Raw genomic sequence first — 19,443 nt, 5'->3', positions numbered from 1 at the left:
CCCCCTCCAGGATTCCAACTTGCAGCGCTATCGTCAAAATTAGCAACCCAGTTTAAAACCGACACAACACCGCTAGATTTGAAAAAGAAACAAAGTCAGCTAAATTGTTATCACGTCTGGTTTTATACATTTACAGTTTTTGTGACTTTGTCACCTCAGAGTGGGTGTTAACGTAGCCCTTTACACTAGATATATAATGCTAGCTAGCTGTACCTAGCTAATGCTAGCCCTGCAGCCGGTTCCTCATCTGGGTCCACATCTAGCCTGTTTTCACAGCTTCGACGTGCCTCCCATTGGGTGTGGCCACGGAAGGCAGCGAGCGCAGTGCATTGTGGTAGTTGTAGGTTTCTTCTGTTTGAGCAAAAAATACATACATACTTTTCTCTGACCATAAGGCACAAATTGCACAAACAGCTGCACATTTCTACTACATAGGTGCCCCGATTTCAATTGACCTTTAGATTCCCAGTGGTGAAGTACTCCTTTAACAATAGACTGGACCTAGCACATTTTGAGACAGCAAAATGCAATTACCTACTGCAATGAACCCGTTTGCCTCTGTATCTTTTTTACCGCGCGAGCAGCAGTCCAAATGAGCCACTTAAACAAAGGCAATGAAGCCCTCGCCCATCGAACCGCCATAAAAACACCCCCGTTAATAACGTTATTCGAGTGGAAGTGGCGATCGCCAAACAAATACTCAGTAATGTTCACTCTGCAAGTTTCAGCACAAACAGCTGAGGTCTACGATCCCCCGGAGGCAACAGACAGGCAATTATGATAAAGGCCACAAAATGAAAAACTCCATGTAAGGATTTAATATTGTATAAATGTTGAGCAGGCTGCTTAGTTTTTACCCTCCAGGTGCCTTGTGTCACCTCTGAGGGGTTCATGGGAAGTTGAGTGACATTCACACATGCCTTCACTTCGTTGAAGGGAAGTTTTTTTTTTTTTTTTTTTTTTTGTCTTTCAAGGTGATGCTGTCACTCACTACCGGATCCTCATCCTTGCGTTTCTATGGTGATTCGGATCAAGTTTGTAGTACGAATTAATCCTTTGCATTTTCTGGAATTTGTGAGGTCAGCGTTGAGATGCATCAAAGTGGCAGCAAGTTCAAAGAAGAAAGGCTGCTTTCATATCATGTCCTTTTTGTTGCTTGGACACAAGTGGTCCATTTGGTACACAATATATTCACAGTAGAATAAACTGAAATCACAAATGTTTGAATTACTATATACATTGAAAGATATAGTACTGTATGTTTAAGTTTTGCTTTTCTTTCTCTTTTAAAATGCAATATTATTTAATAGTGCAGCTGATGAGTCATGGTTCTGATGTTGGCTGCGCTGCAGTGGACCTTAATGATGGGTGCCTTGGATGATGCCTGAGAGAAAAACATGCATGTACAGGTGGACCACTTGAAAAGGAAAGATATGGTGAGGCCTACGTTGACAGTGGGGACAGTCAAGTTGGTGAGATTCAGTGTATGAGCTAGTCGTAACGCATTTGGAATTACTGTATCTTTTAACGTTAGCTTTTGTCAAAAGAAGACGGTTATTAGTTGAAACTGCATGTTTGCTAAGGACTTTCAGTGCAAGAGTGGGACTGTTGTTGTCAATGGGTCATACTGTACCTAAACATAGTACAGTAAATCTTCTTAACCAACGCTTTAAACCAACTCAGAGAACTCACAACCATATTTTCCTGTCAACCCGCGTTGTGAAATGCTGGAAGCATAAACATACAAGTGGATACAAAACAGCACGAATGCAACACAATTTATATCCCGTCAGTCAGGTTCACTTCAGTGGAGTTGTTGTCATTTGGGGGCGAATCCTGGATCAGAGGACAGCCCTGGGCTGAGGCCCCTGTGGAACGCTTTGAACCCAGGAGCTTGGCAGTTTAAAGGCAGGTGTCACCCTCTCCCATCCCACCAACCAGCAGGATATCCGCCCCAGATATTATTAATTTTTTACCAGCCTCCAAGCCCTGGTGTTTTATCGCTCTTCCCCGGCTCATTGTTTACCTCACTGAATCCTCCTCTGAATTGCCGATGAGCAGCTACTGTACGGAACACGCTGGTAAGATCTTGAGATGGTTCTCTGATGTGCTAGGGGAGATGGGTGGGTGTGAAAGGCCTTCTGACAACTCCTCCTTTTGATGTCTGGTTGAATTTAAAATAGTTAGGAGAGGAGTACGCACATCTATTATAGATTTGGCGAACATGTGGCTGGGTGTCAACAGATCGAAACGGACAGAAACTCAAGTTTGTTTTTCTCATCGTTCACGTCTGATGCATTGCAAATATTGTATGGATATAGAAGGATTGAAATAGAAGTATTGAAACAGAAGGATGCCTCTCTAGGCTGACTTCACTAAAGGTTATGACATTGCAGTGCTGTAAATAATAACGCTTACATCTCACACACAGACGCACACATTCTTAAGAACAGTGTGACCATATACTGTACCTCACACTCCTCTATTGCTTATTGTAAAGTCATAGTGTTAAGTATTTTATGCACACCTATGTATTCACGATTAGCCAGAGGTGCCATCAATTATTTCTGGGGCAGAAGGCTTTGCAGAGAGGGGTAGTTTGAGGGAAAACATCTCTGTGGATATAATAAGTTGCTTTGCTGTTTTTCCTATGATTAAAGACCAACATTAAGATGTAAACGGGATGTGTGCAGTGTTTGGGAAAAAATAACTTCCCAAATGTTTCGGACTGGAACTTCTCATGACAAATACACACACATCCATTCCCCTGAACAAATCACCAACGGCTAGTTAGAGAAAAACAGAAAAACTCGACCCACACAGAAAACATCTGCGTTCAGGCACGGCCTCGGACGCCCGTTTCTCCCGCAGTCCATCCCCAGCCTCTGGAGCCTGTTCTCTAATTAATTACCGGCAGCGCGGCTGCCTGTGCGGACATGAAACGAGTGACGCCCCGCCGTGTCCCGGGTCCTGAATAGTGTTGGTCCCCAGCCAAGGGGTCCGCGATTAATCCTTCGCCAGCCCACATTATCAAGCTAGAGTCCTGTCAGCTGTGCACCACTCGGACTCGGGGTCCATTCATCTCCGTGAGCGACGGCGGAGCCAAGGTGCGCAGGGAGCTCTCCCCCCCCCCCCCCCCCCCGCTAGTCAGAACCAACCAATCAGGTCAGTCCTCCCTGCTAGTCAGAACCAACCACTCGGGTCAGTCCTCCTCGCTTCAGACATGGCGAGGGGAACTTCGCCGTCAGCGGTTCGAACCGTGGGAGCTTTGCGTCTCCCTTTACGTCGTCGACCACAGAAGGAGGTGGTTGCTGAATAAAGTCCGGCGTGTGTGTGTGTGTCTTTGGCGTGCGCGGGCGGTGTGTGAGAACACACACCGTGTCGCATAGCCCCCTGGCTGATACAGCAGGTAGAATCTTTGAAAAACAAGCCATTTGCTATCTTTGACGTTAGGCCAATCGGAGAAGTGCCTCTAGCTCGGTTGTGATAGTTTAATTAGCGAGCAAGTAAGTCAGGGAATTGGCTTCCTGTACAGAAACCGTTCTAGTTTTCCTATGTTCAGCAGGAAGAGAATTGTTCAAGCTGTCATCGTATCAGTATAAGACTACGGTGACACAATCTATAGACATGCTTCTGTGACTACCCTGAAACCCCTAGACTCTGTCTACCACTCCGCCCTAAGATTTATTACGGGTGATGGATATGACACCCACCACTGTGTTCTTTATGATAAGGTAGGCTGGTCTCCTGTCTCTGAAGGTGTAACTACTGTATTACTGGTATTTGTTTACTTTCAAAGCCATTATTGGCAAACTTCCACCATACTTCTCGTCTCTGTTGGATTGGAGCGTTGGTACTGTACCTACCAGACCCGATCAAACGATCGGCTTGTTCTCAGGGTTCCTCGTGTGCATTCTGAACTTGGTAGATCTGCTTTTTCCCATGATGCTCCTTATACCTGGAATACTCTACAACACACTCTAAAGCTTGAGGTACTTCCTTCAGTCGCAGTTTAAATCCATGGCTCTTGGCATTTGTTACTTTGACCTGTAACTGTTTTTAATTATCATGATTATTGTATATTGTATTTGTTCTGTTGTTATTTGTGTATCTGTGTGAACTCGTCAACACTGTAAATGAGGGAAACCTCTGTGCTTTATGAGTATAAATAAAGGTTTGAAATGGACCTAATGAAGAAACAGTCGTACATTTACATAATTCAGTAGTAACAGCCAATCAAATATTGTTATACAAGAAGTAGTTTATCAAATGGTATGTGCTGTAGCCATATGCACTTTCTTCACTAATTGTCATTGGGAGTTCTTGTGACTAAGGTTGTTTAAAAAGGAAATCACTTAGTAGACATTATCCCAAGAGGGTTGGAGAAAGTTAGTCAGTGGCATTTAAAAGTAGGCTGTACATTGTGCCGCAAATTAATCAGAATGTGACTTTAACGAAGCATGTTAATGAGAGATTCAAAGGTCAATGGGAGGCATCATTATCAATCGGTTGTGATTATAAGTGCAGTTGCATCATTCAGACAACAGCTAGGCTGTGTTCCATTCTCCAGCTTAAATGTGCACTTGGTATTCACGTTCACAGTATTCAGTGGGTCTTTATACTTATTTGTGGTCTGCCTTTATTATGCCAAATTAAAATATTAGCCCAGTATCACGTGAGGTTAATATCAACTGTTCACTTGGAAAGAAATTAAAAAGATAGAGTTTAGTACATTCTGCCCCAACACCCCCCAGTCCGGAACCCGTGCCTCTAGCGCCCGACACAGGGATCTGGCAATTTTGTTTTAATTTGTGTGTATAAATTATGTACATAGTTTAATAAAAGTGTCAATATGTATCTGCTATTGAGGTTTTATTATAGCCTAGGTCTACTAAATGGTCTCTGATAGCCTAAGGCAGGGGTCTCAAACTCAAATTGGCTTGGGGCCACTGCTGGTATCGTCAACTCATAGGAGGGCCACTTCAATGTCAACTTCAAGTACTACTAACTATAAGAAAGTGCAATATTTCTGAAAATGTCATTTTTCATTTCCATAACTAGACTCACAAATCAGCCTCTAAATGTTGCGGGACTATTCCGTTACTAACATTTTCATCATACAAATCCAAACCGGTTTCTATACCCAACCCCGTTCCGTTCATAGTCACGTGCAGATTGATTGCACCTGTGACTGTATGCAGCGTTCACCTCGCGTGCTGCGCACAATAAGAGCATTTCGTCCCACGTTTGAGCGACGTGAATTTCGCACTGTAGGCCTGGCTGCCAGCACTGTGTACTAGAAATTATTTTGCGGGCCGGATTAAATAATATTTCTCACATCATGTCCCGGGCCGGATGAAGGGGTGGGGGGGGGAGTATGAGACCCCTGGCCTAGGGAGAAAGAGAGAGTGAAAGAGAGACCTTGCTGATCTCTCAATCACTGTCTGTTGATTTTGTCCACTTTCACATTGAACAACTGCACATACTGATGAAATGCATTCATGGGCGGAGGTCTAGGTGCTTTCCAACACCCTTTCTAGTTGAACTACCTGTATACTCTATTTAACGTAGGCACTGTTTTTTTGCTTCCCTCTGGAATATGTAGGGGTGGGTCGTATGCCCCACCTCCCTTGTTCTCTGTAAAGCACATTGTGTTGCCTCTGGGTATGAAATGCGCTATACAAATAAAGCTTTGATTGATTGATTGATTGATTGATTGATTTATGTCTCCTCTTTCTCCAGTACCTGCAAAGATCACAAACATATCGAGGGACGTCACGGTCAACGAGGGCAGTGATGTTTCCCTCATGTGCTTGGCCATTGGTCGACCAGAACCCAACATCATATGGAAACATCGCTCCGCAAAAGGTAAGATGGCGCCCCGATCTCGACCAATCCCCAAGCAGTGGCGGACAAGGAAGTAAGGGCTTGCAAATGGAACATAATTAACATCATGTTTTCCATCTTCAGAAACATATTAGAGGGTTTATACTCGTAATTGGTTGTATAGGATACATACCATGCTCCATCCCTAAGATGATACACTGTAAAAGGTTGGCCTCATTTCTCAAGCTAAAGAAATGTGCGCGTCTATGTCAACCCTCCCACCCAAAAGCACATCTACGACACGACGACCGCCCACAGGATCAGCAGTTTCCTTAGCTACGCCTTCTGTCTTTTAAAAGAGTAATGGTTTGATATCGTGTCATAATAACCTACCCACAACCTCTGCGCTGGTACAGCTAAGCGCCAACCAACCGTACAGCTTGGCTGGTGGCCACAGTTGTTTTCTTATGGCGTGCTGTAATTTGAGTTGTGCTGGCAGTCGTAGCCTGGAGAGAGAGAGAGAGAGAGAGAGAGTGTGTGCGTGCGTGTGTGATGTGTTCTAATTACCGCCCCTCAGTTTCGTCTGAGCGTGCTCCAGAGCGAGTCGTGGGCAGCCTCCGAGCGCTCTCATGTCCGTCCTCCAACTACGCGACGCGGCGCCACACAGATGTTTCTCCGCCGTTATCTGGACGTCACCAGCCGGACCCAGTCCTCAGTCTGGAGGCTTTGAAATACCTCCTGGAGCGAGATGCAATATTTACACAGAATGCCACAATTTCCCACAAACTGTTATCTGAAGTGCGCCGTACAATCGTGAAATACCTGCCTCTAAGAGACAGATGGTGCGATCCACAATAAATTCCAATTCTGAATAATTAAAACAGAATTCAAGTCGAACGTGGGGCATTATCCCCCACATTATCATAACAATGTTGATCTAGTCTATTCAAACTGCAATAACAGCAAAAGCGAGGACTTAAATACTCATTGTGTTGTTATTACCACTGGCATGGACAGACATGATGCCGCAGAAACAATAGCAGCAAATATGAATCACTTGTGAAAACCAATATATGGGCCAGTGGTGAGACCGAGAGGATGTGTGTTTGTTAATGTCAGAAGACGGGGAAGAAGACAGGCTCTCTCTCTCTCTTGACATCTTTGTGGGTAGCACTAATGAAAATAAAGAAGACGTGATAGATGTTTGGGCAGCCTGGCGACCACGTTGTACCCAGCTGTGACAACTCAATGATTTCTGAGTGGCATGTCTGTGACTGCTTTCTCCGTTTTGTTTGCATGCTTTTCACCTTTCGTTGCTAAGTGTTCCCCATAGAGAGGGTAGAATTGCACTAAAGTGGGACTTACTTGAGCAAGTTCCTTTCAAGGTGACAAATCTGGATACAGAGCATTTATACATCAGTTCCTGAGGTACAAATGGATACAAACACTCTCAAATCATAAGGAGTTGCTGCCATGACATTGGATGGTTTTTCCTCCCTGAATATAGTGTTTTGGATTTTTCCCCCCTTGCTGGTGTCAGCGACACAGAGGAATGTTCTGGAAGAGTTACTGGTGCAGAACCGTGCCTCACCTTTCACTGTGAGGATGGCAAGAGGCAGGAGGAAAGAAATCATGTGGCAATAGTAAATGTGCCCTTATCTAGATTGAAATTCTGAAGAAAACAGGAAATCGTGCTTGTAAACAAATTGAAGGGAACACATTTTTAACATTTGGACCAAGTTTTTAGTAAGTACGTTTCTTTATATATATTATTATACGTTTATTTATGCCTGAGTTTATTTACTGTATATAGCTTTTTCTCCTCTCACATGCCCTCAGGGAAAAACATCATGTTCCTGTTCAATTGTTGTTTCAAAAGTTTTAAAGTTAAAGTATTTGGAATGTTTGCTGGGTAATTTGGATGTTTTCTAACCATACCCTTAAAAAAACAGACGGGATTGAAGAGTACACTTTTAAGTGAATTACATTTCAATACCAATTCCATTTTAAAAACATTTAGCGCACTACACTACAATACAAGCCTGTTGCCCACTTCAATTAATGTGGGAAAATTAAGCAATAAGTGAAAAAGGTATAAGGCATGCACATCCGCACTAAAATCCAGATTCTGGACAGAGAAACGTCAGGGCAGCCAAAGGGCTGCTGGGAAGACACTTGAATAATCGCAGTCACACCCATAAAAGTGAAGAAATAAAGAGCCTTCTCGTTGACTTTCCCGGCCTATCTGAATCTAGGCTTTACTCTAACTCTCCCTCCATTGCTATCAACATGCCTGGCTATAATGTCTTTAGAAAGATAGGGGCTAGGGGCACAGGAGGTGGGATACTGTTCTACATCAAAGATAGCATTGAATGTAATCAGATACAGTTGTCATGTGAAAATGAAATTGAATGCATCGGTCTAAATGTGATACTGTCTCCTCCTCATCGGAATCTGTCAGCCAGCTTCTGCAAAAACAATTTTCTTTGAGCACTTTAACACCCTGCTAAAGGGATGTTACTGATAATGAGATTTTAATAATGGGTGATTTAATATCAACTGGGAGAATAAATCAATTTGGAAGCCTTTAAAGCAGGGAATAGATGCTTTCGACCTAACCCAACGGATAAATGGGTCAACAAGAATTACCTTGTCATCTCAGACACAGATTAATCTTGTATTTAGTAATAAACCAAAAATGATAATCAAATCCTACAACATGGTGCCAGGTCTCTCAGGTCATAATCTGATCCTCATAGCCAGAAAACTCATAAAACACAGATATAATTTAGCAACAAATAAAAAGCCACCTTCTCTTAAGTGTAACATAACAGATTTTTTTTTTCAGTTGAGGATGTAGTCAATTTTACGAGAGGTGGACAGCATCATGAAGTGATGACGTAGGCATAAAAATAGTTTTCCTCAAAAAAATGACTTAGGCAATTATTTTAAGGAGGTGACGATAAATTGCTTTTATGTCTTTAATTTGTTTGCATGCTTTTATGTTTTGCTGTTTTTAGTGGCTTTTTCAACACCGGGCTCACAGACAACAGTTAAGAATTAGCCTCGGCTAATAGTGACACGTTTACTGTACAGCAATGCTCATGAATGTGTACTGTCCCTTTAAAAATAAAATTGGAAATAAAAACAAACCAAAACAATGAAGCGAACTTGCGAAGCGCGTTGTGCCAATCAACAAACGTTATGCTCTTTTGAAGTAAGTCAGTCATGGCTTAAGTGAAGAAGTGTGCGGTCTCTTCTGATGAATCTCAGGAAGGTTGAACTCTTCATGCGTTTGACCTTTACTTGCTTTGACCAGCGCCGCCCACTCTGGATGTGCACAAGGGCTCTCTAATGGAACTATCCACTTCAGCCTTGGTTGCTGGTAGCTAATATGATTACAAGTATGTGTGCAGGAAAAAACAACCATGCATGCAGAGGACTTTGTAGTTGGCCAAATGGATCAATTCGAGCCATAGAAAGACACATTTTAGCGGAAAGTAGGGCTGCACGATTATGACAAAAGGTAATTGCGATTAATAATTGTGATTCATATTTCAAAGTAATAGCTTTAGCTCTGCACACTTTGCATATGATCTGCTGGGCTTGAGGGACATCATTTTTTTCGTAACCAAAATGCTCCCAAATCACGGACGTTGATCCCTTTCTTGCTACTAACTCACTGACCTCGTCAGATAGTGGAAAGTGAGTGCTGATTCTTTAGAATGCCAGGAACTATTTAGAAACTGAAATGTTATATGTTTCTCTTTTACGAGACATATTAATTAGTTATGTATGAATGTTAACACTTGTGATCAATCTGTAAACTTAAATGCATTATTTTTTTAAATAGCGCAATTTTATCATATCTAATTTGAACCCAACTCCCTCCTGTCATTCCAAACGCGAGTGTTTACCTGGCTGAATTACTAAAAGGATGTTAAACGCTGATAAGTTATGAGTGCAATTCAAAATCCTTTCAGTCGCGTAAACACTCGCTGAGAAAACACGATGACTGAACGGCAGATTTAGTTCGAAAAAGCTTCCAGATGGACGTTTAGATAAAAGCGATGTTGTGTGCACATATTGCAGTGATGTTGGCTACTGTCTGTCCACTGAAGCAAGTCGAGTAAAAACCAGGCCCGGTCCAGCCTGGCTTATTGCTGATGGGCGTAGAGTACATACAGCTGTTTGTTTCATAGTTCTACTGTAACTATCATATCATCTTTATGCGTTTCTTTATTCTAGCACTACACATATGGCAATTTTTAAAATCTCCCAATCAAAATACAAGTAAATACTAGTATTTCAAACATGTGCTTAGTCATGATTAATCACAGCCTATTATGGTGATTTACTTGATAAAAATGCTTTATTGATTGGCAGCACTAGTTTGAATACATGTAGTGTGGAGGTGAAGCTAGCCAGGCGGCAGTAGTGCATCACTATTCTCTTTCCTTCCTGACTGGAGACAGATTGTCCTTCTACCCACCTCACCATCTGATATCGGTAATGTGTTACTCTATAGGAGAACAACAACACAGACTACTGTAGGACACATTGCGAAGGCGCATGCCAATCATCGAAAAGTTCCTCTCAGTCAAGTCCGTCAGCTTTCTTTTGACAAGTGTTTCTAATTTGTGTACAAGGAGAAAAGTGGCAGTTACAAAAAAAAAAATGGTGGGATTGAAACTTGAAAGTCACCGCCCTCTAAATTGGCAGTGTCGCAGAATGATTGACAGCCTTATGCCATTGCAGACGGAGGTCGTCAACCGATGGCCGGTCTGGGGATGAGCGACAATCTGCGATGCAGGGAAAATGTATGGTGTGCAATTTGCATCGCTACAATATGTCTGTCACGGAAAACAATACTGTTGATACGCACGTTGACATAGGAGTGATGAGGAAGTCACTGTAGGAGAAATGAGATGTGGAAGAGTTGTCCTCACAGAAAAGAATCTTAGAAACGTATGGAAGAGTTCTCACAGAAAAATTCTTAGATTATTTGCAGTTCAGAGTAAAGAATATGAACTTGGTGCTTCATATATTATAGGGGGCGGCTGTAGCTCAATGATCGAAGGGTCAGTGGTTCGAATCCCACCTCCGACTGTCCACATGACGAAGTGTCCTTGAGCAAGACACCTAACCCCAAATTGCTCCCACTGAGCAGGTTTGCACCTTGCATGGCAGCTACCACCATTGGTGTGTGAGTGTGAGTGTGCATGGTTGAATGAGAGGCCATTGTAAAGCGCTTTGAGTGCCACTAAGGTGGAAAGGCGCTATATAAGTGCAGTCCATTTACCATTTACCATTTATTTTCTGAGATACTTCTTTTTCACGTTGTGGAATGTGAATGTTTGGGCATCATTGAGCTTTACTTCCTACAAGCGAGACCTGCGTGAGCATCAGGCATACAGGTCATAGGTCACGGCATGGCGGAGAAGCGACCATCTGTCTCCCCGTCGGGCGTGTGCCTCGCCAGCTCATTCAGGATTGTTTTGTTACATTTCCATTTAGTTTGAAACAATATCAATGCTCTTTAAGCGGATGTGAAGGCACATTAAACAGGATTATCTCACGCAGAATCTTATGTAAATGGGGATTGAAACACATTACCCTCAGTGTTGATACATTGAATTACAAATTGGTCCATGCTCATCATCAGCTGTTGTCTGCTGTTGTACAGTATGTGTGTTGCTAAGACTGTGTGTGTGTGTGTGTGTGTGTGTGTGTGTGTGTGTGTGTGTGTGTGTGTGTGTGTGGCAATGTGTTTCTGAGTTGACAATATCATTTATAAATAAATTATTTAAATTAAAGTAAAATTAAATTTTAATTTTTAAATTAAGTTGAAATCCTAAAACTAAAATAAAATCACAGTCCCTAATGATGATAAGTCGATGGGGGAATGCCTACAGGATCTGAGCTGAAAACAATATTTCTCAAGAAGCCAGCTGTTCTTATTTGTTGTCAGGCCGCTCATTCGAAGCATATGGTGAGAGTTCTGATTTGTCCCTTTCCTTTGACATTGAACGGTTTGGTGCTCAACAATTCATTAGCGGTTTGTGTGTGCAGACGCCGAGAGACATACAGTACTCACCTCAAATAAATTGAACTTGCAGGACTGCAAAAAAAAAAAAATCATATTCTGGCAAAAATGCTGTTTTGCCATTTAAATTGCTTCCTTTCAGAGAACTGCTCTTTCTACAGCCACAAGTTGCTTACTGAGAAACTGCTCACGTTCATGAACTTAAAACATCAATTAGAACCTCTGATATGGTGAATAGGGCCTCATGTCAAGTTTGATCAGTAAAGTACTACTATGATCCCAGGATCAATAACATAGTTCTATGATCTCATACTCTATCTGGACTATAACTGTAAAGCATGCAGCCTGATTTAATCCATGCCTTGGTTAGATCATGTTTAACGACTCAATCAACTCAAATCAATTAGCAGATACTAAAATCAATTAGTAGATCGATGGATATCCTGTGTAAGAGTAAACAATAGTGTGTAAGAGTAAACAATAGTTAGTTCCTGTCCCAATAAAGTATAATCCATTGTGTACATAGTTGTGATAATGACACCACAACACTGCCTGAAACATTTTGCCTTTTGTTTGACAAGTGTTTCTAATGAGGGTATGGATTTCTAATTAAGCGTAACTGCATTGCATACAGCGAGTGATAATATGATTAAGACATATCAGTTTTACTGTTTATGTGCTAAATACTGAGATTTATGCCCTAGATTCAAATGATCCCTTTAATGACTTTGAACTATGCTGGAAGGAGATGACAGACTCCATTCATTTTCCAAATGAGATTCACAATATTGCTTGAAGTTAACTTTAATGCCATTATGCAGGGTTTAAAATGGGCTGTGTTTGAAATTTAAGCCCGGTGCTCCACTTTCCAATAATACGTGCATCTCCCTTGGCGTTGGTATCCCTTAGTGCCCCTCAGCAGTCACAAAGTAGAGACTCTCGTTAGTCGTAACCGCCGTCGCCTCACGGCTCGGCTCATCTGCCGTAGACATTGTTTCAGAGTCGGATCACGCATGATATGACAGGGGATTTCACAAGTCTGCTACACTGATGTAGTGATGCTCTAACTTTCAACTAAGTATATCTTACCTTCTAATACAATAACACTAGTTGCCACTAGGGTCAATAGTTTTGAGGACTAAGTATACATTATTATATTTTTAATATGGTACCTGCACTCTTCGTCCTGTCCATGGTAAAGGTCAATCACAGAACCGTATATATATATACGGATTGTGTCAGCCACACTCATGCCTTTATTTGAATTGAAAAAACAATGATATCCCTTTGTTGCCCTATATCTCACCACTATTCTGGTATAATATTGTTCACCTCACTCAATCGGTGCTTCTGTGACAGGCTGTTTTGTAGAGTGTCGCAGGGGTAGCTTGTCACAGTTGTGGAACTTTTCTCTACCAACTCCCAAAACTCATCAATTTTATTTGTTGTCAAAGAGGAAGACTTTGCCAAGTGCTTCCATGGGTGGCAAAAGCGAATGCAGAAGTGCATTAATTCTGAGGGGGGACTACTTTGAGGGGGACAATGTGTAATTTATCTGCAGATTCTGTAAAAAAATGTTTTGAGAGTGTACTTTCTTTATGTCATAAAATTGTTGAGTTTTGAGAGTTGGTAGAGAAAAGTGCCACAACTGTGACAAGCTACCCCTGCGGCACTCTACAAAACAGCCTGTCACAGAAGCACCGATTGAGTGAGGTGAACAATATTATACCAGAATAGTGGTGAGATATAGGGCAACAAAGGGATATCATTGTGACTGGCTTTTAGTTGAACTAGTTTGTGCAACTCTCCACACACAAACCTGACATTTAACTGGCTACCTAATAACGTTCGACAGTCAATTAGAAGCCCGGAGATATAGAATGTGCTACTATTACTACTGCTGCTGCTACTACTACTACTATTACAAAGCCAGTTAATGGAAAAGTGGGCATTATCTAATGGTTCTCAACCAAGACTGCCTGGTTCTAATCCAGACACTAGTTCATACTCTAATCCAGACATTAATCCAGACATTAACCCATACACTAGTCCAGACACTAGTTCAGGCACTAATCCATACATTAGTCCAGATACTAGTATACATGTGTATATGAGTGCAAACTATTGACCCTAGTGGCAACTAGTGTTACTGTATTAGAAGGTAAGATATACTTAGTCCTCCATTGGTTGGGCCAGAGGAAACGGCTTAACTCTTTTCAATTATTTTACTTTGCGGCAGACAACATCCTGGGTATTAATACCAGCTTGGCTGGGTTTCCAGAATGGCTAAGGGGATGGGAAAGCAAACGCCTGTCTTTAAAGCATTATTACAGTATCACTGGAAAATGTGTTTGGCAACAGCAATGGACATATTGAGTCTGATACATGATTGTAGTAAAGGCCTTTATATATTGCTGATAAAAGGCAAAAGAGCTGTGCGCACATCCAACCTTAGTAGGCCAGGATCTATAGTCAGTTTCATAATCTATAGTCTCTCTTTTTGCATGTTTTTGTATTTGTATTTAGATTGATGTATACAGGCTATTCATATGCCATTGTGATGTGTTTATATTTGCAGCCTCTAACTGCACCTTCTAGCCTAATTGACTGGCAGATGATGTCACATGTGATGTCACAGGCTCTCAGCCTATATACACCTGCTACCTGTCATTTCAAACTTTGAAGTTGCCTGATGAAGACTTGAGGGTGGAAATGTAGCATTTTTTTCAATAAAGTGAACCGGGAGACATCGGCGTGCGGATCTTTCCTCTCTCTTTATATAATGCTGACCGTATTGCATCCTCTTCATCATCCTCTTCATCAGTGGTGTTAGCAGCAATCAATCAATCAATCAATGCTCTATTGCACAGTACTGAACAGTGTTCGCCACCCAAACACTGGGAGACAGTGTGTGAGGCAATGACAGACAGATAGTGTGTGAGGAAGTTGTGCATGGGAGAGAGGGGGCGAGAGCAAGCAAGAAAGACAATAAACAAGCTAAGAAAAACCAGCGAGGAGAGAGAGAGAGAAAGAAAGAGAGAGAGGAGAGGGGGAGAGAGAGAGAGAGAGCAAAAAAAACAGCATTTAAATTCTGTAAACGCCTAAAAACAAGTGACCCCAACTCCCACACTGTACCATTATAAAGCTCATTGCCAAGAGGAGAGACAGGTCCCCTCAGCCAGCTGGTCTTCCTAACAGCGCCAAGCCCCGGGACAGCCCTCGCATCATCTGCACCAACCAAATCATTGTGTCAGCTCTGTCCACAGAGATACAGATGGGGGGAACTTGGGGGTAGTAATCTTACCCGCGGGATCTCAACGCACCGTCTGCAGCATTCTGCACCACCGCTGGCCTGCCCATAGAGGGCGCAGTAATACTACTCACTGACCCATCGCTGTAGCCTCATCTCGCACATTAGAAGAGCCTACCTTGTTCTCAAACTCCTTGTTCTCCATCTGGTTGTAATTTAATTATTACGAACATAGCTTATCTATCTATAGTATCTATCAGTTACACCACCGAAAAGCTTACTCTTCAATGGTGCAAGTGTGCTATATTTATACTGAGGAGTGAGTTTAACTATTTCAAATCGATTAAAGCAACAAAGTGCATTAATGGGCGGAGCCCTGTGCTCTGAGCACCCTTTCTAGTTTGTTTGTGTATTTATTATTCTTATATGACATTTGATACATTTGATTTTGTATTATTTTTGTTAATTCTCTTTATTGACCATTTTTATTGACCATTTTTATGATCTTTGGTGATCTTATGACCGTTTCATCTGTTAGTTTACTTTGTTGTTTTCTCATGTCATTATTGATTTGTATTATCCTTGACGCTTTGGCAATATTGTTCACCTGACGTTCATGCCAATAAAGCATTTTGAAATTAATTGAGAGAATGTGTATGAAAGAAAGGAATGAAAGACAAACCAGGGAGGAGAGTAGAGGAAGAGAGAGACAAACGGGAGGGTCAGAGTTAACGATTAGGGGGGGCGGGGAAGCCTGGCGGTCCTGTGAGCGTTGTCAGCGGCGCCCCGCCCCCCCCCCCCCCCTCAGCTGAGGCGTGTCACGCCACCACAGACAGGTGCAAAGCGTTCTGACTGAACAGGCCTCCGCTCTCAGGCCCCCCTCCATAAATCACCGGCCAACACGGCTAATTCCTTCACCACCTTTCATTATTAATAATGGAGACGAGAGAGGAGGACGAGCAGCCAGTAACGCGCATCTGTTGGAGTTTAATTCCCCCCAACCCCCCCCCCCCACCCCGCATTTCAGAGGAAAGGAGAGAGGCACCGGAGATACGGTGTGATTTGAGGCGTCTCGTATCTCATCTCATGACATGATTAGCTCACAAGAGATTTCTTGGCAGCCCCCCAGCCCCTTCACTTCTCCCAATAACCCCCCTCCCCCCCTATTGAACAGCCGAGGAAGTGTGCCAGACGCCCCCCTCTCTCCCCCCAGCACACACACACCTTCGAGAAACCCTTCATTACGACTTAATAACATGTCATCCTCAAGTTATTCCTCAGAGTGAGATTCAGACTAATCAGAAGATGTTACTAATTCATCATCGCATGTCCTGTTTCACACTCGGTGCCAAGTAGAAGTAATTGAAGGACCCCAGAACAGAAGTAAAGACTTTCTTGATGTGGATAACCTCATGTCTGAAGAATTGATTTTTGCATTGAATATACCCTAATGAGCAGGTTCTGTTGGTGAAGTATAATCCTAAACTGAAAAACCCATCCACAATAGAGAGTCTCTATTGAGTTAATGTCTCCTGGACTTGGCTTAAACCAAAGATAAGAACCAGCCCTGGTATCAGAATCAGATTTATTTTAGCCAAATAGGTTTGCACCTATGAGGAATTTACTTAGGTCTGCTGGTGTATGACAATTATAATACTAGTAAACACAGTGCAAGAACAAAACAGGACATGCAAAATACGATAATGAAAGTTCCTTGAATTCAATGGCCAACATAACCAGATGTTGGAGGAAAACCCCCCTCACTAACGACTGTTTGTTTACATAGATATAGTCTAACATCTGCTTTCAATCAGATCCTTCATGTTTAGTTTATGTTCTAAAAATGTTTGATTAGTGTACGAAAATGTATGCATACTTTTATGGATCGTCAAGTCATCAATTCAATGTATAGACAGAAACGAATATAATATTGTCATGTAGTGTCTGAGAAATGTCCCTTAACTGAGCAAAGTGGCCATCTTTTTCAAACATAAATAAGCTAGAGACGGACACATTTCAATATCTCTGATGGATGTGATCCCGATAGGAAGAGAACAATGCATCAACAAAACGACAGTGCACGTGGGTAAACCATCATTCTTAGTTTTGTGGCTGTGTATGCGGCAGGCAGCAACCCTCCTACATCTCCCACAATCCCCTGAGTGAGCGGAGTAACGGCCTCTGTCTTGGCGGTGGGGTGTGAATCCATTAAGGCTCTCCTTTATCTAATTACACGTCAATACCTTAATCCACCACTGGGCAACTTCCCAGCACCAAAAACCACTCAACACCCAGAAAAGACTGGATTTTCCTGCTTCACATCCAACTGTTGTCTTGTGTGCCTTTTCAGACGGGGGTTGGCTGAGGACATCGCCTTCATTATGAAAACAAAACCTGTTACAATAGTGCCTGAGGTCTCTTGTTCATTTGCATACACAGCAGATCCAATTCTGGATTCTTCCCCTCTTCACAGCCATCTCTGTCATTATGTACATTAGTAAAGGGATTCCATTAATGCCTTATTCAGGATTCCAAATTAGAGCACTATCGTCAAAATTAGCAGCCCAGTATACAACCGACATAACGCTGTTAGATTTGAAAACCGGAATTGTCTAGAGGACATTTTGAGCTACAAAGTAAGCTACATTGTTATCACCAAACATCTGGTTTTATACATTTATGTTTTTAGTATAAAAAAACAAAAAAACAAGTGACACTGTTGCCTCAGGAACCTTTACCTCTACACTATATCTATGTTACACCATATCTAGCCAAAGTGTTGGCTGTGTTCTGAATCGCTCCCTCGTTCCCTCACTCCCTATTCCCTATATGGGGTTCACCATGTAGTGAACTACCTAGGTAACGAAAAAAATGTAGGGTACATGCGCTGTTCCCTGGAAATCAAGGTGAATTGTGGGTAATAAATAGTGGACTATATAGGGAACGAAAATTCTGTGGAGAATTTGGATACTACAAACAAAATGGCTGATGCCCCGTATAGTGCACTATATAGTGAATAGGGAGCGATTCCGAACACAGCCGTTGTCTTTCCAAGAAGAAAAAAAAGGGTCCTCAGTGAAGTGTTTCCTTCAACAACATTTGGTTATGTTGCCCGACGTTATTTCATTTTTTCTTTTGTTTGCTGTTTTATTTTCTTGTTTGGTTTCCAGAACTATTGGTGTTTTAAATGCTGTGAAGATTGCGAGAGTTGTACCACGTCTTGTAGCAGATTATGGACATGACAAACATTGTAAAGACCATACTGTGAGACCATCTCACTGACTGGAATGTTGGTGATGCCTGATAAAGATTTGGCAAGCCAGAGACAGTCTGCTGTAGTGTTGTCATGATACCAAATGTTTTACTTCAATACCAATACTAAATTTAGTATCACAATACTCAATACTGATTTACAGTCTTAATGAACTTGTGTAAACATCGCTTGTTTACATCACTTGCCTCTCGTGGCTGTCCTCTTGTCTCCTTGGGAACAAGGTGTCTACTCTACTCACTGTTCATTAGTGATGAGACATCAATAGCTCATTTGAAATGACACCAAATGTGAAAAAAATGTGGCCATAAAAGCTCAAATGTGGTGGCTACTGACACATTCTAATGCCACTATTCCATCACTGATCTTAATCATGGGGGATTTTCCTGTCTCGTCGTGCTGCTGCACATTGGCTTGCCTACTGTGCATCGTCGCTGAAGCACCCACTTCACAGTGCTAATGGGGGATGAGTTGCATTGTGGTTACTGTAGTGAATGGCTGAGCTTCCTAACGTTGGCTATGCTAGCTAGCAAGCATGATGCACCCTTCAGTAGTTAGGCTAGCGAGATAACTAAATATTGGTCAATGCCAGCTGCGCTAATTAGCTCGCTGGCTAGCTAATATAATGTGCTTTCTAACTTATTAGCTCTACGAGATTGACAGTGTTGTGTTAACATACTAACTTATCAGAGTTAACTAACTGTATCAGTGTTGGCCAAATGTGTGCAGGGGTGTTCATGATGCATGACACTAACCATTTGTGTAGGTTTACTCTGGATTGATTCTATTCAGCTGTCTTCGACATGTGAGTGCACGGAGTGGAGCGGAGGAGGGGGTGTTTACAGACGGGGCCAGCGTGTGTGTGTGTGCCAGGGAGAGAGGGGTGTGTGTGTGCGCCAGGGACAGAGGGGGTGAGTGCATCAACGCACTGTGTGCAGTTCAATGAAATACCAGCAACATTTTACTGTGACTGTACACTCAATTAGGACCTACATGCAGGGGTGAAAATTAACCTTTTGTCTCACAGTGAGTCACCTGCCAAGGGGACTG

General features: G+C 42.3%; 1 protein-coding gene across 1 annotated transcript in view; it reads left to right on the top strand.

The window, feature by feature from the left end:
• Positions 1 to 19,443, top strand: part of opcml (opioid binding protein/cell adhesion molecule-like) — a gene marked incomplete at its 3' end in the record, with an annotated part of 256,652 nt that overhangs the window by 186,776 nt on the left and 50,433 nt on the right. The window contains exon 4 of the mRNA XM_084439711.1: positions 5,743 to 5,868. Coding sequence (XP_084295837.1) covers positions 5,743 to 5,868 — 126 coding nt within the window. The remainder of the gene's footprint in view (positions 1 to 5,742; positions 5,869 to 19,443) is intronic.

The sequence above is a fragment of the Borostomias antarcticus genome, assembly GCF_949987555.1.
Source record: "Borostomias antarcticus genome assembly, chromosome: 1".
Lineage (NCBI taxonomy): Eukaryota > Metazoa > Chordata > Actinopteri > Stomiiformes > Stomiidae > Borostomias > Borostomias antarcticus.
Note: the sequence above shows the minus strand (reverse complement) of the source record. Positions and strands in the feature narration are given on the sequence as shown.